This window comes from Podarcis bocagei (genome assembly GCF_964188305.1).
Source record: "Podarcis bocagei genome assembly, chromosome: 6".
Lineage (NCBI taxonomy): Eukaryota > Metazoa > Chordata > Lepidosauria > Squamata > Lacertidae > Podarcis > Podarcis bocagei.
In genome coordinates, this window is record NC_138130.1 from 22,769,585 (window position 1) to 22,792,139 (window position 22,555).

At 40.0% G+C, this 22,555-nt stretch overlaps 1 protein-coding gene across 1 annotated transcript in view; it reads left to right on the plus strand.

Moving 5' to 3' along the window:
• Positions 1-22,555, plus strand: part of PCCA (propionyl-CoA carboxylase subunit alpha) — a 205,197-nt gene that overhangs the window by 22,030 nt on the left and 160,612 nt on the right. Inside the window, exon 3 of the mRNA XM_081198401.1 lies at positions 1,824-1,877. Within this exon, the coding sequence (XP_081054527.1) occupies positions 1,824-1,877 (54 nt within the window). The remainder of the gene's footprint in view (positions 1-1,823; positions 1,878-22,555) is intronic.

Genomic DNA, 22,555 nt, shown 5'->3' on the forward strand with positions numbered 1-22,555 from the left:
AGCGAGGGGGAGAATGATTGAATATGCTATTCCAGTTTAGTTCATGTCACATGAGTTAAATGTGGCCGAAATCGCTACTGGAAATCAAAGGCTTTTGTAGCATCTGGCAGTGCCGGTTGCTGATCCTGCAGGTGGCTGCTGGATTCAGCTTTCACACCAGGGAGCAGCTTCAGTTCATTTCCAAATTTGCTGGGGGTGGGGGTGGGAATCCCAATTAGTTTAGAGCACTAACCCTTTCTGTGCCGTAGCCTCTCTTTCTGGATGTCTTTTTTTATAAGACAGCAGTAATCTTGCTTAGTTTTATTTTATTATTTGGCCTGTGTGAGAATTTTTATCCACATGGTGAATATGATAAATGGTGCACTGAGTAATTATTTTTTAGTGTTTCATGTTGCTGACAAAACATGATCGACTAGGTGTGCAGCCTGTTTTCTTCTCTTCCCTCTGCCCCTCTATCCTTCAATAAGGTCAAAGAGTCAAAGTTTAACAAGAATGGTTGGCATTTTAAAAAAATGATGACAATAATACTTTTTTCCTTGTTGCATCGGTGAATGCAAATGTGGTCTTCAGAACTGCTGAATGCGAAAGCATCTTTAAATAAAATTCGCTGGATGGGAGTCGGACAACACCAGCAATTACCCTGGAGTGTCTCAATTAGCATTATCATTTCTTTTGAAATGAATGTTTCAGTATGGTGCATTTGGAAAGGGGGAGGGAGGAGGAAAATGGCAAACAACATTAATTAGCTAACAGACACTGCAGATGTTTACATTGTTAGTTAAGAAGATTTAATAGAGATAGAAATAGTTCAGGCTTTCATCTTTAGCCTGCCACCTAGATTTCCTTAGCTACGCATTTACGAAAGATTACAAATTATGAAACTGAAGGTGTTCCCACTTTAATGTGTTCTGTAATTACTCTATGTACCATGTGGTTGCATTATTTTGATACTGAGGCATTTTGTAAAAAAGGTTTCTACAACTCATTTGTGGTCTACTGGTTATTTTTTTTTAATAAAAAAATACTATATTCTGTGTTTGAAGTGGGATTTGTAGCAGAGCTGCTAACATTGAATACTGGCACTGTGGTTAACTTGAGGGCCAGAAAAATGTTTTTGAGAGAAGAGCTTGGAAGGTTAGAGAAATGTGAAAGGGTATGGAGAGAGGCGCTTACACACAGAGAAATGTAATAAGGAAGAGCTTCTAGAATCCTCTGGTGGGAATAGAAATGAAAATAAGTCAGAATGACCGTATCTGTGTAGCTGTCAGGCCTGGGTTTCTCACCCAGGTTGATACCTGTTAGATACTTTGGAAGGTGGTGCATAGATACCATGTTTTTAGCACTTGTATGTGAAATGTTAGCATGCCAGAAAATTGTGGCCTAGGAGCATATGATAACATTGCAGCCACCGGTGATCTAGTTTATATGTGATTGTGAACATAGGGAACTCTGAACTGATAAACCATTGTTTTTTCTTTGTCTTGTTTAAAAACAAATACGCTGTACATTTAAATTAGGACTGAGAGTTGAGGAGTGCATGAAGTGGCTTATGCTGCGGTTTAGAGTAAGCTATGGATTTCCAGAGTTCGTCATATGATGGAGAATGGACTTATTCTAGCTCAGAAACTTTATTTCCTCACTAGCAAAACGGGTTCCAACAAAATGACTGCCATAAGGGGTGTTTTCTGCCGTATCTACTCATCTAGTATAAAGTACAAGTAAACTTGCTGCTTTAAATTGTAATTACTGATGAGATGCTGTCAGCATCAAGCTTTCAGTTGTCTAAAGCAATGAAACCTACTCTTGGCTTTTATTTTTAAAAGGTCCATCCAGGATATGGATTCCTATCTGAAAACAAAGAATTTTCTGGCCGTCTGGTAAGTTTTTTAATGATGCATGTGTCTGAGCATGGTGTGGTGTATTGCTGTATATTGCCGCAGCCTTTGAAATAATTAATCAGCATGGTTAATGTATTAAAGTTTTAATCACAGATTAAAATTAATGCCATCAATGAAAACTCCCTTTCCCCATCTTGAAGACCCTGCTCCTTTGTAGGCTACCATCTCTGCCTTCCATTTTCCTTATTTGATAGAAAGAAGCTTAGATTTTTTCCTTGCGGTGTATCTGAAACTGTGCCTGGATAACTTGACATTTGGGATGAAACTTTTGTAGCATACTCTCTAACAATGAAAACCAATGGAAACATGCATCAGTTAATCCTTTTAACCTTTTCATTCAGTACTCATGGGCTGGTCTTGTTTGTTTCTTTGAAGCCACTTTGTCCCTTGTGGGTACTGCATATTTCTGTAAGGCAACTGTTCTGAAATGTAAGCTATGAAATATGGACATCAGTGAATGACATTTATTTATTCACTTTGTTTCCTATTTGAAAAAGTGAAGAGAGTGCTTCCCTTAAAGAGCCTCATGGTAATACCCTCTATGGGCTTCTGGCTTCTGTTGTGCCTTAAATTTTATCACTTGCCTGTGTATTAATTGTGATTTTCAGTTATTCCTATCTGCCTTGAAGAATTTTGTTCAGAAGCAACCCACAAATATTAAATGAATCTTGTACTTTGTACACATTGGATATTGTACACACTGATAGATTACTTAAGAGCCATAAATTACTTAATTTTTCAGCAGGCAATCCTTTTAGGAAGCCGTTTTTTTTAAAAAAAGCATCATTGTTGTAGCATGTATTGTATTAAATCACACTGTAATATCTGCAGATTACCAAAGATGTGTAATGTCTGCAAGTAGATCAAATTATCAAAATCCCACTGGTCTCACTAATTATGCTGGGATCCAATAGGCCTTTTTTTGGTTTCCCTTCTCACCTATCACCTCTTCCCTCAACTGCACTTGAAGGAAGGTCTTGGAGTGGGATTTGATGATCTACTAAGGACTGCAGTTGACAAGTTGAGTCGTGTCAGGGGAAAAAAGTGGGATATAAATATATAATAAGAGTAAGTGAAAATTACTACCCCTCACTGCATATGCAGAAGAGTTTTCTGCTTACATATGGAGGAACTATTTGAATTCCAGTTGCTAACTGATGTGTGGGGATGTTGTAGTGTGGAAAGGGGGGGAAGATACTTGTACAGTGGTACCTCAGGTTACATACACTTCAGGTTACATACGCTTCAGGTTACAGACTCCGCTAACCCAGAAATAGTGCTTCAGGTTAAGAACTTTGCTTCAGGATGAGAACAGAAATCGTGCTCTGGCGGCGCGGCAGCAGCAGGAGACCCCATTAGCTAAAGTGGTGCTTCAGGTTAAGAACAGTTTCAGGTTAAGAACTCACCTCCGGAACGAATTAAGTACTTAACCTGAGGTACCACTGTATACAAATGAAAAGGCACATAGCCCATTTTGGAAGCATTGATTTTAAATCAGGTTTCCAGTTTCGCAATTCATGCTTTTCTTGTACAAGTGTGCCTACTAGTCAGTTGTTCTAACAAGGAAAGCATATTTGTCTGTAACTAAATAAAGCATTTACAGCAATATTATTTGGGAGTGTAATTCAAAACCTCTTGTCGTGAAGCCCACATGCCTTATGTAGTTTACAGTTGCTTACCCTTGTCTCTAAGAGATAACGGAATAGCAACAACAACAAAATAAGCTAAGCACTGGTGAGTTCATGCACACACCCTCCATGCCCCCGTGACTCATAATTTTTTACTCTAATTCAGTTCATTCAAATGCACATAAAATACACATTGTGTCTGTTGTTAAACCAGCACAGCCAGATGCTGCGCTGGTTGCGGTCCATGGTGGAGACGGTGGGGCTCTCAGGCCTACCGCCAGTGATATGTTGACTGCTGACTCTGGGTGGGCTGCCCAAGAGCCGTTGATGAGCAACTTGCCCATGTTACTCTTGATGATCAAGGGGTCCATTTCCACTTGAGGAAGCCTGAGATCAGCCTGGCCCTCTGGAGTGGCGAGTCGTGGCTGCACTCGGTGTAGAGGCCGAGCAGGCGTTCCAGCAGTGCCGCCACACCCAGGCCTCTCTCACTGCGGCGGTTCGGCTAAAAGCAGCTGCTCCAGGTTCTTCAGCTGCACTTTGGCTGGCATGGTGGCAGAGGAGGAGCAAGTGGGGTGGCTAGTTGAGTCCACCAGGAAGAAGGGAAAGGCCATGATAAAGATGGTGAGGGAGCAGAATCCCGGTGGGCCTGGATGACTTGGAGCTGCACCTCTCGGCCTGTAGGCCATTGCCAATGTGTGAAGTATGAGTAGAAAATCAAGTAGAATTTCATTAGGTTCTATAAAGGTAAAGGGACCCCTGACCATTAGGTCCAGCCGTGTCCGACTCTGGGGTTGCAGCGCTCATCTCGCTTTACTGGCTGAGGGAGCCGGCGTACAGCTTCCGGGTCATGTGGCCAGCATGACTAAGCCGCTTCTGGTGAACCAGAGCAGCGCATGGAAATGCTGTTTACCTTCCCGCCGGAGCGGTACCTATTTATCTACTTGCACTTTCGAACTGCTAGGTTGGCAGGAGCAGGGACCGAGCAACAGGAGCTCACCCTGTTGCGGGGATTCGAACCACCGACCTTCTGATTGGCAAGTCCTAGGCTCTGTGGGGGCATATATATTATAAATGATAATTTTTTAAAAGATCTGTGTCATTTTAACGTGCCTGTCTTGTTGAAATGGAAGGTGCCATGTACTGAGTATGGTTATTTCTTTCTGTGTTGTGGCACTCTCTTAGGCATGTGTTTCTCTCTCTCTCTCTCTCTCTCTCTCTCTCTCACACACACACACACACACACACACACACAGAGAGAGAGAGAGAGAGAGAGAGTGACACTTGTGCTGTGTCATGTGACATTCAGTGCAGAGGCATTTTGCAGTAGCTCTGCTTATACTTGCTGGGAGAATAATTGTTTATTTCCTAGTGACAAAATGCTGTGTTTCTGGTAACTGGGAAAATGCAGTATCTTTACAACAGCAGCACCAGCCTGTGAGAAGGTATCTGAATCCTGTGCAAGAGCGAAAGAGAGAACTGCACATCTATTGTGTGGAAAGGCTGTAAAATAGATTTTTTAAAATGATGTACAAAGGTAGCTTTAAAAAAATGTATGGTTAGACCCAGCTTATGTGTTAGCATGTATGATTAGCTATACTGAGCTGTTACCTGTTGGCTTCAGGCTTTTCAGGGCACAGCTGGTGAAGGGTACGACCCTAGATGTAGATTTTCCAGCCTAAAAATGCCCCAAAACGTTTGTGTGACTTTATTATCTTTTGTCCTGTCCTGTAGTATTGTACTGTTTTTGCTTTCTTTTCAAAACCTTTCTGTTCCCTTGATCTTACAATTTTCTTGCCAGTTCCCTCTCCTGTCCTAGGTTCCAGTATTTCCCTCCTGTTTTCCTGTTCCGCTAATCTCAATATTTATCTCCCATGCTCCACTTCTGTTTCTCTGAGCCTGCCTTGATGTGACTTCATCTTGGGGGTGTTCTTTCCATCTCTTTACAAAGGTTACCTCCAACTCCAGTTTGTGGTTTTGCTCTAATTTCCAAGTTATCTTGCCCATTTCTTTCAGCAAGATGGCTGTGAAAGTTGAGGGGGAAATTCCAGATGGCAGACAAGCTGCTTACCCCTCCTATCCCTCACTGAAGAGGACCACAACACTCCGCTGTGGCCTCACTTCATAGTCTTTTGAAAGTCCCCGCAACAGTACTTTGCAAACGATGAATAATAAAAAGGTAAAGGTAAAGGACTCCTGGATGGTTAAGTCCAGTCAAAGATGAATGGGGTTGCAAAATTTATTGTTGTAGGTATGTTTATATCGCTATTGAATTATATTCCCAGTGTGTCTTTCAAAAAAGGAATTAAAAAAATTAAACTTTAAATACACACAGTAATCTAAAAGCCTCTGAATAATAAAAGCAGTCAGCAGAAGCCAAATTTATTTTAAAAACTGGAGAAAATAAAGTATTTGCCTAATATATAAAGGCATGTTTGTCTTTTGAGGCAGACGGATGCTAACAACTGAGTAACTTTGGACCCAAGTACCAAAAATGATTGCCTGTTTATGGAGATCCCCCCTGAGTGAAATCTCTCCTAGGTGAACCCCAGCTGTCCCCCACACTACTATAGTGTTGAGGTGCAATCTGATTATTTGCTCAGGGTTCTGGCATATAGGGTGTATAATCACTATTATGCTGTCCTGTGTTCACAATGTGGATAACATGTTAAAAAATGTTTTATGGTTGAATTCATGTTTTACGATGTTAGCTCACCTTCTGGTGGAAAGGCAGGCTATACAACTATTGAAATAAATGTGCCAATACAACAATAAAGTAGGCATCCAATGAACCTCTTTGAGGAGACCATTCCATAACTGGCTAGCCATCCACCTCACCTCAGATGGTAAGTATGACTTCCAAAGAATATGTTAATTTATGGGTAGGTACGTATGGAGCTGGTTGTTCTTTTAAGTTTCCCGATTGTAAGATGCGAAGGGCTTTAATAATGAAAACCAGCACTTTGTGTTGGGCCCAGAAATGGATTTGAAGCCAGTGCAGTATGCATACTATCATTGCATACTAACTACTGATTTTACTGACTGCAATTTCCAGTCTTCAAAAACATTCCCATGTGTAGTGCATTAGAGTAGCCTAACCTGGAGGTTACTAGAACATGGATGACCTAAGGCAGACTATCTGGAAACATAAATTCACTGTCTCTACCACCCTTTGCTTACACTTCTGGTGTGCATATGCCCCCAAAATATAGGAGGGTGCATTGTGTCAGAGGCAGAATATTAAAGAATAAAAACCCCTGGTTACCTTACCTTGGATATTGGCTGTAAAGTGCTGTTTAAATTGGCACAACTTGGGGCCTGATATGTAAAGGCTTTCATATTTGTACCTGTGATTAGTTTTGGAGGACATTATAGAGAACTTGCAAATCATTAAGAGAGCTTGAAATGCCTTACAGATGCCTAATATTGGACCATCCAGGTGGCTTAAAGATAATTTTGCTGCACATGAACAGCTGCTTTAGTCTGAAGGCTTCACCTGCCACAGTAATATTTGAGGTTGGGGGAGCAGAGAGTAGACAGTATTCTAGTCCAGCAAATGACCATGCTGTGCTGCTTATGTGAGTAGAGGTCCAGTGTACCTCTTAGCAAGGCTAATTTTGTCATGTGATCAGTCCAGCGTAGGGCCTTTGGATCTATGTTTCATAACGTGAAATGGTTAAGAGACTGCAATTGCTATTTAAAAGTAGCAGTGAAAATGCTGCAGAAAAATGAGGAAGTAACACGTCAGCACATATTCTTGTATTTAATGTGTTGGTAAATCATGCTCCAGATCACATTTATTGTTTGAAAATGTGCTCCAGGCAAGCTAAAGTTACTTGATAATAGGCTGTGTTTTTACTTCTCTGCTGGTTTGCTGCATTTGAAAAGGGACCATATTTTGGATTCTTAAGTTCGTTGTTGATATTGTTACTTATTGAATTTTGTATCACCTGCACCAAAGTTTCTATGTGTGTTACAGCATACAAAATAGGAAACCCAATTAAAAATCCCTACGTGCAATTGCATGAGAATGCCAATAGCCTACTCTTCCATTATGCATATGAAAAAAGGAACTTCCCCATCCAAATTAACAAAAATGAAAACCCCAAGAAACAGTATTAAAAGCTGTTGTCAAGAGGAAGAAGTTAACTCTAAACCTCTAAAAACTGTGCCACTGCTAAAATGTACAAAACAAAGCCTGGGAAGAAAGAATATATTTTTCTTTCTGTTGCTGAAAAGATTGCACAAAAGACACCAGGCGAGCGTCTCTCGGGGGGACCGTTTCATAGGCTGGAGGCCAGATATAGTCAGGTTTTGCTGCTTCAAAACGTAATTTCAAAATAGATTTCTTTCTTGGGACTTATGTTGGCAAAACAGATATAATGAACATATTTGAAGAAAGAGTGATAATTTCTCAGGGTGCACTTGGTTGGATTCACCTATCTGTTCAGGGCTCTGGAAGGTAATGTGCAGAAGTGGTGTACTGGTTTGCTTACCTGTCTTTGTTAGTTCAGCCCTTATTAACTCATCGCTAATGTCAGTTTTTCATTTAAAAAGAATATTCTACTTGCTAACGAAATAAGAAAAGTTATTTATGTAGGGTGCAACTTAACCAAATGATAACCTAATTCTAATGGGTCTGTCGTTGCATGATGCTGAGCTTTGTTTCTTTCTAAAGTTAGTGGGAAATTGGAAAGGATACACCCAGTTGCCTTTTAGCAGAGTTTGCCATTTGAAAGAATTTTCTGACAACAACAACTTGTTTGACTTACTAGTCACTTACTACAAAAAATATCTTCAGCGACATACAAAAAACAACTTATTTGACTTACTAGTCACTTACTACAGAAAATATCTTCAGCGACATACAAAAAGCTTCCAAGCCCAAATAAGTAAATTAGAATAAAAAAGTGAATCTCCTTTCTTAATGGAAAAAAGGAGGTGTGAAGTTGAATGCTTTGATCTTTAACAGAAGATAGATTTTACTCCCAAGCAAATGGTTTTCCCACTAGGCTGTCCCAGAGCTGGCATTAGCTGGCAATTTCCCTAAATATAAAACAATGAAACAAAAGCATTTGTTCATGTTGTCGTGAAGCTATTATGTTGCGGTTTGGCTGCCAAACTTGGCAATTTTGCAATCATTATTCCACTCTGGGCTCACTTCCTAGCAATCTGGTGGGTTTTCGGGGTTTGGATTACAAGATTGGTGACAATATCCATGGCCAAATTTGTTCTAATGCAGACGGGATTAGTTTTATTCTTGGATATTCATTTGTATGTCGTAAGGTGAATATTGTGTCAAGTAACATTATATGTTAGTAAGATTTTTAATTTCTGTAGGAAAAAATGACAGCTTTCATGTGTTTACTTTTTAGCTTTAAGTATTAGGACTATGTAAGATGAATTTCTTGCATGCAAATCACTTTTCTGTGGGGGCCAAATGTGTAAATTGTATGTCAAGAACGCACAAACATGTTTGTTTCCCTGTTTTGTGTATCTAATTGAAACCTAATTTGGAACAGATGCAGAGGGCACAAATGGGAACTCGTGTGCCTTTTAAACTGTACATTGGCAAAGTAGATAAGGTCCTATATTTTTAAATGGTGAAGTTCATGCGTGTTGCTTCTTCACTTCCGATTGAAATAACTGTAAAGAATGGTTATATATATATCACATAGCTGGATTTTCCTTGCTCTTTTTCATTATAATCCTGAACCTTATGTGGATTTTATGATTCACAACTTTGTCTTACGCATGTGGTTTAGAAGGTGTATAGCTAGATCCAAGAGGAGGGAGCAGAAATAAATAATTCAGAATGTTCTTTACTAATTGATCTCAATAGATGAGCGTTGTAGAGTTGAAAGCAAAGCTTAGTTTAACACAGAGAGGGTAAGTTCTTGTGAATGATACACACATAAACATGTCACTTTTTCATTATTAAATGATTCATAGAACAACACATGCTGGAAACAGTTGCCAATTAAGCATACTAATTTTAGTAACTACTAATGTTCTGATCAATTTTAAAATATTGAACTATTGCAGGGTGGAAAATGTCAGTACAGCTGAGCTGGCTGCCCCTCCCCCCAAAACAGTTTTCACTCCATTGAAGCTTTGTAAATTAAAGTTTATACCTAAATAACTGACTGAAGACTATGTTGATATATCCAGTGAGGTTCATCCAGTTGTCTCGGTTTATCCACTTATCTCAGAGGACGAAATCGAAATAATTTCCTTTTGTTTGTTTGTTTTCTAACTGGAAATGTGCTTTGGTTCCTTGGTACACAGGAGCACCAAAAAAGGCCTGTGTGTCCTTGGGCTGAACAAGAGATGGGGAGGTGATATGTATTTATTTTCCCTTTCTCTTCAGGAATATTGCCTCTTTTGTACATCATAACCCGTGGGCCATATATCCCCACTCGACATTTTCAGTGGGCTGTAGAGAGCCCTTGACAGTTGACACTTTTAAAAACTGACTTTTAAAAATCCCATATTTTTACCTCATGTGGACTTGTAGTCTTGCCCCTATGCCTCTGGGCTACTTTTGAGTTATTTTTGCCCTCAAATCTGCTCAGCTTCCAATCAGTAGCCTTCAATGCTCACAGGGCTTTCAGAGCCCTTGTGAAAATTTCATGTGGCTGTTTCTGGGAGCTGCAGTGCTTTGGCTACCAATAGGAGCCATCATGACTAGTCATTCATAAACTACTGAAAGTATCACTGTGTTAGCTCTCCTTCTCTGCTTATCAGATACAGAGTCCCCCTCCCCCCAAAAACTTCCAAAATATAAAAATCATTCTGTTTTCAGGGGGCATCTCTGTTAAGGAAGGAATCCCTGCTCTTTATCTATTTCAGTGGTTCACAAACATTCTCCCCCCCACGGACCACAATTGTCTTGTAGCAGGTAATGTGCTTTGCTCGATGTAGCATGATTTTTAATTGCATTTTTATTCCTTCTTTTATTCCTTATACTGCATTTTGTTGTTTTATAATCTATATTCCGTAGAATTCAAATTGTATTGCAGTAAAATATATTATATGAAATAAAAGAAGCAGTAAAAATATAATTTAAAAATGAATATGAATATTTAATGTTGTCATGCTGCAGGCCACCTAAATGAAGCTCACATACCACTGGTGGACCATAGACCACTGTTTGGGAACCCCTGGGCTATCTGAATTCTTAGTACTCATTCCTTCTCTTTCTTTCCAGCACTGTAGTATATGTCACTTTCAAGAAAACATGTGGCTCAATCCAAAGTACGAAAATTTTAAAGCCAGTGATCATTGATCTGAGAAAGCATAGCTGCCCATGAAGTAAATGCTGTGTCATCAGTTGTTTTGAAACTTCTGTATATTTTCTGAAGTGTTTTTATTTGTAGCATGGAGGAGGGCTCTTAAATTGTTAGCTTTGTTCATTGTGACCTTTGAATAGAAATTTTAAACTAAAAAAAAAAAGGTATATGGAAATAAGCAAAATAAGCATAGAACATACTATAAACTGGACAATGCCGTAAACATTGGGAAATGTTATTTCAGGTTACGAGAAGCATTCCTAGGTGTAATAGTCACAGTTTATACAGCCAGGTGATAATCTGGTGCTGCTATTAAATGCTGTTGAGTTGCTCAGCCATCTTAATAGCTCCTCTGTTATATTTTACCTATTTTGGCTTTTTAAAATGTGGACATTTCTATAGAAAAAAAAGTTAGTTAAACATAAGATATGGAATTATTAGTTAATGGAGATTAGTGACAGAAACATGAGTACAATGTGTTCATTAATGTAAATGTCATAAAATCAAGAAGATGTGGCCATATGGCCATAAAACAGATTAGAGGAATGGCTGGATATTGCCATTATTCCTTACTAGTAAAATTCCTTGCTTGCATGTAAAAAAGGGTGTTGCCTGTCCTTTATTGAAAGATAGTGTTCTGAGTTAGATGGACAGTTGACATGACCTAGCATGGCTGGTCTTAAATAGAAGCTCTCTTAAAACTTAATTATGTGGTTTACATGAGAAGCGTCATTGGATCTGAACCTCCACTTTAATCAGTACCCAACAGTTCTCTTATGCTTTTTAGGTTAACCTTGAGCTTGACGAAAAGCTGCTGTGTAGCACTTCTATTATGCAGGCTCTTTGATATGGTGCTGAATTGTGGCTTTCAGTACACACAGGGTTAAGTGAAAAGGTTATAGTAATCTAGTGTGCATTTTCCCTTTTTTTTTAATGTGCTCATTAGCAGTGACAAGTCCAAGTTTTAGCCCATGTCAGTAATTTACATTTCATTGCTAAGTGACTGCTCTTGTTCAAGGGCTCTTTCTAAGGCTGTTGAACATACTTGTATTGGGAATAAACAGAGTAGAAGAATTGAAAGCCAAATATCCTGCCAGGCTTTTCAGTAGGTTCTGAAGTTTCCAGTAGATCACTGATTAGCAGTGCGTGGAGCCATACGAAAATAAAAAGATAATGCCTATAAAAATTATCACAGGTAGGCTGTCGTATTTTAAAACTCCTTTTGTTGCTACCTTTACTGTCATCCTCCCTAAATTCCTCTCTCCTGCCAGGCCTTCTCTCAATGTGAAACTACAGCATATTTGAGACAAAGCAAGAGAACAATGCCTTGTGCACCAGGCTCCTTGGTTTCTCTCTCTCTCTCTCTCTCTCTCTTTCTCTCTCTCTCTCATACACCTCCCCAACTATTAAGCAAAGTCTGATTGTTATGAGGACTGAGGAAACAAAGGACTTGATGGGTTTTGCAGTGCTCTGGGATCAAATTATAAAGCTTTGAGATCCTGTGAATTCCTGCCTTGGGACTCACGTTTCCCATTCTTTGCGATGCGCACCAGCTTGTTGCAGCATTCTTAATTTGAAGGGATGCACGCGATGGAGAAGACAAATGGCGGGACTAGAGGGGCAACATGGTGTAGTAATGGTGCTCTGAGCATGTCAGTTGCCAATCTCTATATAGACATTGCCAGCTGTGGCAAACATTCACACAGTTTTGTCTGATAAGGGTTGCTGTCAAGCTGAACAACAGAGAATGTGTGTGTGTGTGTGTGTCTGTGTGTGTCTGTGTGTGTGTGTGTATAAAACCATCATCATTCTAATATAGACATGCCTTTCACCCCAGTTCAGATATTAATGTCAGCCAGTTAAGTTTCCTTTCTTGCAAAAACAGGATCCAGGCTATTGCTACTATAGTATATTGTCTGAACATGGAAAATATTCAAAGAGGAAAACAAGATTTAAGTTTAAAGAGAGCCAAGCGGGGATACTTCCACATCTTGAAGTTAGGCACCAAAAATGTATGGCAACTTTGTATGGCAAATGTATGGCAAGGAGATTGAGCCTCCTCTTTGGGTAAAATATATACATCAGAAGGTCAGTGAGGTGACAGCAATGAATTGTTTCATTTCAGGTGGTTGTTAAAAGAACCATCACTTTAAGAACTGGTACATGAACTTACTTTTTTCCTCATCCCTCCTCTCTCCTTTTTCCTTCTGTCATGTTTTTAAGATTGTAAGTTATCAGGGGCTATCTTACTACTGATCTTTGTAAGCTGGGACCTTTTCAGCTAAAAAACAAGGTGGCATACTTTAAACAAACTGATTTGTGTGTGTGTTAATCTAATTAAAAATTATGGTCATGACTGTTTTCATTGCATAAATTACAGCATTTGACAAAGGTACTAATTTGCTGGTTTATTCCCAATAATAGATAATATACAAAGTAAGACAGGCTAATTTTTTTGGCCTATTTTTTGGGAAAATATTTTTAAGAAATATTTTAGCTTTCAAATTGTACAGAGTGTTGCTTCTGCCTAAGGCTGTTCAGTTTAGTTTGAATCCAAGTGGTTACTTTACCTGCTTTACTGAAAGTGGCAAACCCTCTTCTGAAATGAGTGGGAACAGGAATGAGAACACTTATTATTAACTTTGTTACTGGCAGCTACACATTCCTCATATGACATTAGGAACTAAACTTCCTGGCAAGACAGGAATTTGAACTTGGATCTACCAGTTGCAAAACCAATGTTTTAACCATTTAAAGCACATAAATTAGCAGTTAGATAGTCTGGTATAAAGTGTTGTTTCAGAAGTTGATATTTATCCTCCTGGCAGCAGATCACCAAGGTCTCAAGACTTTGGGCTTTGCTAGCTGATCTATTTTAACTGGAGAATGCCGGAGACTGAGTCAGGGACCTTCTCCATTCATCCTCCTGCTATTCATGTGGTTAATCTTGCCACTTTCAGACTTTGATTTGCTCTGTCTTCAGAACCATGATCTAGAGCAGGGTTACCTACCATCTTCTGCTAGGAACAAGTAGATACCTTGTTGAATTCCGAGTGCCATAATTAGAAGTGTATCCTGACCACATGGTAATTCATGCATATCAAACGGCATGGGAGAATCATGTGGGTCCTTTCACATGTGAGTTGATGCCAAAATAAATTGGTTAGTTTTTAAAATAGGAACATAGGAAGCTCAGTATTGTCTTTAGTGATTAGAAGTGGTTCACCAGGATTTCAGACAGGGATCTTTCCCAGCCCTACGAAGAGAGGCGGGATTGAATCTGGGGCCTTTTGAATATAAAGTACACGCTCTACTACTCAGTTACGGCCTCTTTTCCCATTGTGTTAGCTTTGAAATTGTTAAACTTGAAGCACAAAAAACCTCAAGACTTTCTCTTAGAAAGCATATTGAGTTTTAAGACATAATAATGTTAACTTTTTACATGCATGAGGATATTTAGTTCATTATAATCTTTCACCATTGCTTGTGCCTGCAGCTGCAGGTGTGCAACATTTTTTAAATTTGCAAACAAAATGTTGTTGTTCAGAACAGGTTCCTTTACTGTGGTAGTACTCTGCTTTCGGCCACGGGCCAGCCAGATGCCTTCAGAAGTTCACAAGCTTGGGCATGAAGATGGTGGCCTCAGAAGGGAGGCATGTCTTCCTCACTCAAAGGACCAAGCCGTAAAACGTGAACCATAGCTAATAGCTGTTAATAGATATGTTGTCTGCTGTTTTTGCCTAGCTGTCATGCACTTTGTAAATGTATGTCTGGCCAATACCATTCCAGACTGCAGCTCATATGACTGAATGATTCTCCAAACAAAAATCTCCTCCATATTTGAAAAAAAAGCTGTTACATGGAGACATCGAATCCTAAGTTAGCCTTCTCTTTTGCATTCTTGTTTGTTATTTCAAGGGCCCCCTCTTTCCCTGTATGGAACAGCGTTATGATGTGAGCCCCCCTCACTGGTGGTCTGGAGTGATGCAGCCCAGACACTCCTTTACTTCTTCAGTGAAAACTATATCTTGGTTCAATCCTCCCTTCTTTTAAAAAACAAGACCGTGACTTGTTTTTAAAAAGAACAAGTAATATACAAGTCACACATGTATATTAGGATCCATCTGTATATTGAGGCAAAATCCACCAAGCAATAGATTTACAAATATTACGTTGCTCTGATTTGAAGAGCAGAAAATAATTTCTTTGAAACTTAACATGGTACAAAGCATGGCTTTTCCTACCTTCCTCTCTCTTTCCTTCTCCTGCCATTGGCCTTGCCTGACATAAAAAGTTAAATGTCTACCTGGAGTTATTTATCACTACGCTGGTGTCTTTATTTAAAATTCCTTTATTTTTAGTATTCTTAATCTGTGGTGCTGTACTTTTTGGTGAGGTGGGAATGTATATAAGCAGCAGTGAAGCAGAAAACTGTTACAGAGGTAGTTAGTTACCTACAATGTTGGCAGACAAGGGTGTAATCCAATTGAATAAAGCAGGACTAACTGCCAAGTAAACATTCATAGGACCAAGGTTGAAAACTCAAAACATAAACTGAGGTAAAATTATGAATTAACTTGCTGTGATATGCAGTCAACTTTTGCTATTAATTTAGTGGCTTCTCACAGAATATGCTTAGTTATTGTGCTTTGTAAAGAGCTGAGCTTTGAGAATAGTGCACTCAATACCTGCATTAGTAAATGATAATTCCTGATATGAATTGAAGCAAACAAATGTTCTTGGCAACTAATGAATTGTAGGTTTTACTGAGGCTTACATGCTAAATTCTAGTGTTGAAATTTAGGCTGTTGGTTATGACTGTTCATCTTCAGACTGGCATCATTTTGGCTTTATTTTGTTACTTAGAGCTAGACAAAACACTTCTTAATAGTCATTTCAGTGCTTGATAAACTTCAAGGTTCATTGCTTCTGTACATTTTTCAAATTATTAGCTTCTTAATGCATATGGCTTTAATTTACCCCCTACTGATATTCTTAAATGGGTTTTCAAGAATTTTGAAAGTGGACTACTATAGTTATGCGTCCACTCTTGGCCCTGATTGCTGACACAGAATTTCTTAAGTAGTCTCCACAATTAACAGGATGGAAGTTCAAACAGTTCTACTGCAAAAGCTCAAGATTCCCTTGAAAACAGATTTGTATTTGGTTTCCTGTAGTGTGTTTGCTCCATTTATTTCTAATGAGTTGCCAGAAGCTTCTGAGAGTGCTTCCTCTTCTGCAAAAAGACATTTAAGTGTGATTATCTACTAATGTCACAACATTTTTTTTCTGTTCTTAAAAGATGAATTCTGTATAAAATGTGGGAAATGTGTGTTATTTGAAAGGGGATTTATAATTTAAAAATCTATTTCTATCATACAAGCAGCACAAGACTTTTCTCCCCACCCCCTCCATTGAAAAAACAAACAAACCACAGTGCATTTTTAACAATCTTTTGCCAGTGTTTGTCAGAGATATTCCTTGTTTTACTTGCCCTGGAAATTTAAAGGAAACCCTTTTCAATTATGAGCAGTTTTGCATATGTAATATGTAGATCCACAGCTGATTGAGCAACTTTATCCCATGAGTGCCCATTAACCTTGAGGGAGGTCCCCAATGAAGTGCCACAAGACAGTCTTGCGCCCTCTACTGTTTAGCATCTTTATAAATGTCTTGGATGGAGGAGAGGGGGTGCTTAGCAGATGTGCAGATGAAGCTGCAAGGAGTAGCTTACACTATGAAAGAGAGAATGAGGATTGAAAATGAACTTGACTTGTTGGAAGTACTGACTTGGCAGTATTGAAACTACAAGACAAAATTCAACTGAGATAAATGTGTAAAATCCTGCATTTAGGTATCCGTAAACAGCATTTCCGTGCGCTGCTCTGGTTTCACCAGAAGCGGCTTAGTCATGCTGGCCACATGACCCAGAAGAACTGTCTGTGGACAAACACCGGCTCCCTTGGCCAGTAAAGCGAGATGAGCGCCGCAACCCCAGAGTCTGGACTTAACTGTCAGGGGTCTTTTACCTTTTTTTAACCAAAGGACACAAATGTGGAAGACCAGGTTTGGCAGAAGCACATGAGAATAGGATATATTTGTCTTAGCTGATTGTAAGCTGAACATGAGCTAGCAGTCTAATGTCGCTGCTACCCCCCCCCCCCCCGCAATCCACATTTTAAGGAGAGCAACAGGGGATATGTATTCAGGGAGTGGCAACCAGGATGGTGAAAGGTCTGAAAATCACGTCCCATGAATAACAGGGGTGTGTTTAGCTTGGAGAAGAGAGTATTAAAGGAGAGACAAACAAGTGATACTGTACTCAAATTGCAGAAGGGGTGTCGTATGGAATAGGCTTGTACTTTATTGCTCCAGAAGGCAAAGCCAGTGGGTAGAAATCTCAAGGAAGAAGATTTCAGCTAAACATTAGGACAGATGTGCCAGTGGTAAGAATTGTTTGATGATGGAGCAAACAGGTCACGGGAGGTATTTAAGTAGAAATGCTGTAGCTTCATCATGCATTGCAGACCATGCCCTGAGCATGGGTTGAACTGAATGATCTTAACGGTGCCTCCCAACCCTATAATTTGGTGGTTCTATATTGTGGAAATAACCATTTTTGTGAAAACATCGATTCTAAGAGCCCTGCTGGATCAGGCCAATGGCCCATCTAGTCCAGCATCCTGTTCTCACAGTGGCCAACCAGCAAGCAGGATTTGAGGACAAGAGCACTTTCTCCCCTCCTGTGGTTTCTAGCAACTGGTATTCAGAAGCCAGTTCCTGAGCTGCTACAAGAGGACCTCTGCTCAGGCTCCATTCACCTGTCTGTGAACTTTGCGAGAGAATCTCAAGTGTTCAAGTGGTGTTGCTGCTCTAGGGATGCCTTTTCTGGACAGTGACCAATGTGAGAAAGCGCCTGTGATTCCCTCCTGCAGAAAGATGCAAGTGGTGCACCAGGGAATGCCAGTTGATTGAACATGGCATCCATCAAGAGTGCCTGTGTACATGTTTTTTCTCCTAGGTTTCCTTGACCTGTTAGTTGAACTACTGACCAGCTGTTCACCCACGTCTTTTTCACTTACCAGAGGTTCATTGTCTTTAAAGCCTTGTCATTTTTCTCTTCTTCTTCTGACATTTTATTAATGATTGCCCTTATTAGTAGCTTCTTGTGCTGTTTATGCCCCAAAGTATTTATCAGTATTACTACTACTACTACTTCTACTACTACTACTACTACTGAATTAATCAATTGCATTTATTTTCTGCCAAGGAGCTCATTGGAAGTAATCACTTCCAAAATATCACTGATCAAAATACTAAATCATATTTCAAATGAAAGTTCTACTTCATAGAGCTAGGGGAACACGTCCCAGAATCACCAGAAAAGTTTTCTTCCTGTACCTCCCATTACACTTTTGATAGAAGCTTAACAGCAAGTTGACAAAGATTTATTTGCAATTTTTTATCTGAAGCATATGGGCAAAGCTTCTGAAGAGGAGATTGCAGGGCAGTCTCCATATATCTTTGCCAGGGCTTTTCTCAAGGTTGACATGTCATCTTCTGATGCTTGAGCTAATGAAGTATTCACTGGGCTGTGTTCTTACAAGCTCATTTTTCTTTCTTTCTTTAATTATTTTCTCTTGGTCGTCCTTGAGTTGGGTGCCTTCTACTGCACATAATTTAGCTCATAGACCAGCAGATTAGGTGCTGTCTGCCTCACTGCCACTCTACCCACTGCTTTTAGTTTTCGTATGAGATGACTAAGGGTTGCCCTCTGTCACTCCTTGTCCTCTCCTCTCCTCCCCTCACCCACCTACTTAATTCACCATTGATTTTGCTACTAATCTGCCCCTCACCCTGAGGAAAGGGGTCCTTCCTTAGAGTAAGGTTGCCTAGGTACTGCCACTGGTTTGCCACCTCGGTGTGTCAATAATTTTACATCCATATGAGTATTTGTGTATTCCATTTTTGCCTGTGACTCACAGTACAGCTTTTTCCTGAAGATGCAATGGTCAACTTGACTGGGGATGCTTTCATTGGGCTGTTGGAGTTGTTCTCTCTCTCCTTCCCAATTAAAAACAGGGGGGTTGCTACGTTTTTAAGATAATGTACTTGTTCAGTGGAAGAATTGTTGGCCTCTGTCTATCTCAAGAGACTATGGAGTACACCTCTGGGGGTGAAGTCAAACTGCTGCATTAGTAGCACCAAAGTGACCTGCCCGGGGCGCAAGCCTGGGCAGTGTGTATGGAGGTATTGGGCTGCCCAGATAACAAGACCTCTTTCTTAGCCTTGTGGATGTGGTCCAAAACAAAGCAGAGCAATACATTTGGCACTAGCTTGGCTGCAGGAGTTGCCAAAAGGAGGTGTACAAGACGCCATCCAACCCTCTTACGGACTCTACTCCAGATTTGTGTAGGGTTTACTCCTTAGCCTTTTCTCCTCCTGATTATATCTTGCAAGGCAGGGGAGGTTTCAGATCCAAGCTTTTCACATCTTAAGTGGACTACCTTCTTTGGTGGACTAGCCCCATCTGCCCCTCACTTCCCTCTACCACACGTGCAGAAACCGCCTTCTTGACAATTGGACCCACTTTCTTGTTCGCTCAATCTGCCAGAGCCTGTCTTCACATGCAGGGCAAGGCTTTGAGACCCATCAGCTGCCGCCTTCTGGTTTAGCCAGCCAGTCAAAGCCATTCCCAGGGTGCGGCCGCTGTTGCATGCTGACGGGTTTAAGGGGTATTATGGGATGGGTAGTACCTCTGGGGAGCCTTTGGGCCCCCCCCTGCACTTAGCTCTCAGTGGAAGAATAGCTTCTTATGAAATGGGAAAAGCCAGTTGCTCTGCAGAAAAGAATTGTATTTGGCTTAATTATAGCCTTTTTCTTGAGATGTACCAACAAAAATGTTCAGGAAGGGCTATGTCATGGGCACCACCATTGCAGCAGAAAGTAATGATCTGAGTCAGACGTCAGAACTGAATCACTTGAGGTTGCTATATTGTCACAAGATGAAAACTGAATGTAGAGTATCTGGCTTTAGCCATTCATAATGGATTTCCAGTGACAAACAGCATAGCAGGACAAAGTCATTAACCAAATGTTACCCCAGTAGTTACTGATTTAGAAGCCGCTTTGTGTGCATTTGTACCTGCTGCTATCTTTGCAGTCAGGACCCAAGTTCCCTGAAGTTTTATGGAACGTACAATTTTTTGTACAAGTATTGTAATATCAAACAATATTATCTACCACCGTGAATATTGTAAAAGAAGTCTGATCTAACCTTGCCTTAGTTTTTCATCCACAGAAATGAAAGTTGACTGCTCAAGAATAGAAGGAGAAAAATCTGGAAGATGGCATTGGTTAATATTTCCCATTTCCTTGGTGCATACCTGATTTCTTCTTTTTGTTCCTGTAATCAGGAGCTGTATCCATTTATTGAATACAATGGGACATTATGAAGAAGGAGATCCGAGCGGTTAAGCCTCTGCATTCTTGTCTCTTTCTACTGATCAGTGGCCCTAAAAAGAGATGAGTTAACATAAACCTGAGTGGACTGTTTAACCTTTCTCTCAACCCCCCTCTTTCTGGAAATGTAGATGCAATAACATTTACAGCTGAAAAGGTTCATTCTCAGTTTCTAATGTTTAAGGATGCAAATGAAGCATTTTGTCTCCTCTGTCGCCTGGAGGTGTTATGCACAGAAAACAGAAAGAGGTTTCTAGGATTAGTTCCACAGATTTCTTTTATCATGTAAAAGCTTTGACTGATTTCAGTGCCAGGAACTGTAAGAAATGGTATATGGAAAACATCTATAGAAAATTCTTTACATGTTTCACTTTGTTTCTACCTAAACCACTAAGAAACCTATTACTTAACGAGTTCTTCTGAGGTCTGTAGTTTTTCCATACTAATTTAGAAGGACTCATGTCTTGCATTTTTAAATCTGTCCTGGGAAAGAACAGTGCTCAGAATGACGCATGCAACGTACTGTATTTTTTAATCTCTCTTTTTGTTTCATGTTTTCATATCCTTTGTGGCTGCTTGTATATTCCACAGTCTGGAAAACTGCACAGCAGTATTATTTTACACTGCAAAATATTTACCTGCAGACTCTCGTAACCCAGGAACCTCTCCAGAGTTTCAGACAGTAGTCCTCCTTGGTCTTATCTGCAGCCGCCAAGGCTTGAAGCTGGGATCTTTTGCTTGTTTATTTTATATATTTATATATTTGCTGTACTCGACCTTTTAGTTTAACTTCTTACATGGTGGCGGTCAAAAAAATTAAAACAAATAGGCAGTACCACTGCTCCGGCTTCAGTTTTGTGGTATTAATGGGTGAAGTTGTCATAGATGTATATTTAAGCATATTCTTTTCTACTAGTGAGGCAAACCTAGTTCCCAGCCCTCTTTGGGTTTGGAAGCTTTATTATCTGTCTGTACACAGTGTTGATTGGCTGGCAATTGTGGTAATTCCTCCCTCCTTTTTTGCCTAAACAGTTTTACAAATAGATAGTTTTCTGTGTGTGTGTGTGTGTGTGTGTGTGTGTGTGTGTGTGTGTGTGTTTAATGTCACCTTTATTTTCTGTGTTTATCCAGTCACTTGGCATCTTATTTGTTTTAAAATCACTATTTGCAAAATGTTATAACAGCAGTTTTAGAATGCAGGGGAGGAAAGTCTACAGGTTGGCAAAATGTCTGTGAATGTATGTTTGCTGAGAGTTAAGAAGCTACACATATTTGTTGCTGTTGTAGATTTGTATTCAGGAGCTCAAAGCTATGTATATTGTATTCCCCTTTCCTTTATATCTACACAACAGCCCTTGGAGGTAGCATCTTCCCCTCTTTTGGTTCCAAGCAATTAGTACAGTGGAACCTTTGTTTTCAGATGCCTTGGTACTCAAACATTTTGGCTCCCAAACACTGAAAACCTGGAAGTAAGTGTTCTGGTTTTCGAACGGTTTTTGGAACTCAAATGTCCTATGTGGTTGTCGGCTATTGTTTCCAGGGCGCTTGGTTTCTGAACGTTTCGGAAGTCAAACGGACTTCCGGAACGGATTACATTCGAGAACCAAGGTTCCGTTGTATTCAGACTCATATTGATTGCCTCCAACGTTGGAGACACAACATAACTATATTGGTTAGCAGCTGCTGAGAGCCTTATCCTCCATGATTTTTTTCTAATTCTCTTTTATAACTATCTAAGTTAGTGGTTGTCATTGCCTCCTGTGGGAGTGTATTTCATAGTTTAACTATCTGTTGTGTGGCATATATTTGTATCTTGCTTTTCCACAAAGGAGCTCAAAGTTGTGTATGTTTTCCTCTCCCCACCTGCGTTTATATTTGCAGCAGCCCTGTGAGGTAGGCTAGGTTAAGTTGCTATATGTAGCAGGCCTTGTTAACAGATTGGGTGGCGAGGGGTCGAGAGGGCCCAATCAACACCCAATGTACCAGGCCCAGGAAATCGCTTTTGCATCCTTGTCCTAAACCATTTCCCAGAAACCTGCCTTGGTGTACATGCTGGTGCTAGAAGGATTGGAAACATATATTTTCACTGCATGTAGGATTACAGTTTTGATAGATCTCTACCAAAAGGGGTTTGCAATATAAAGACACACAAAGAGACATCTGAGGGTGGTGGAGGAATTGACACCGTGTTAAACAGGGGAAGAATATGTAATTATTAAAGTCGCACAAAATTTGGTATTGTTACAGTATAAGGTGGATTCCAAACCAGGGGTGGCAT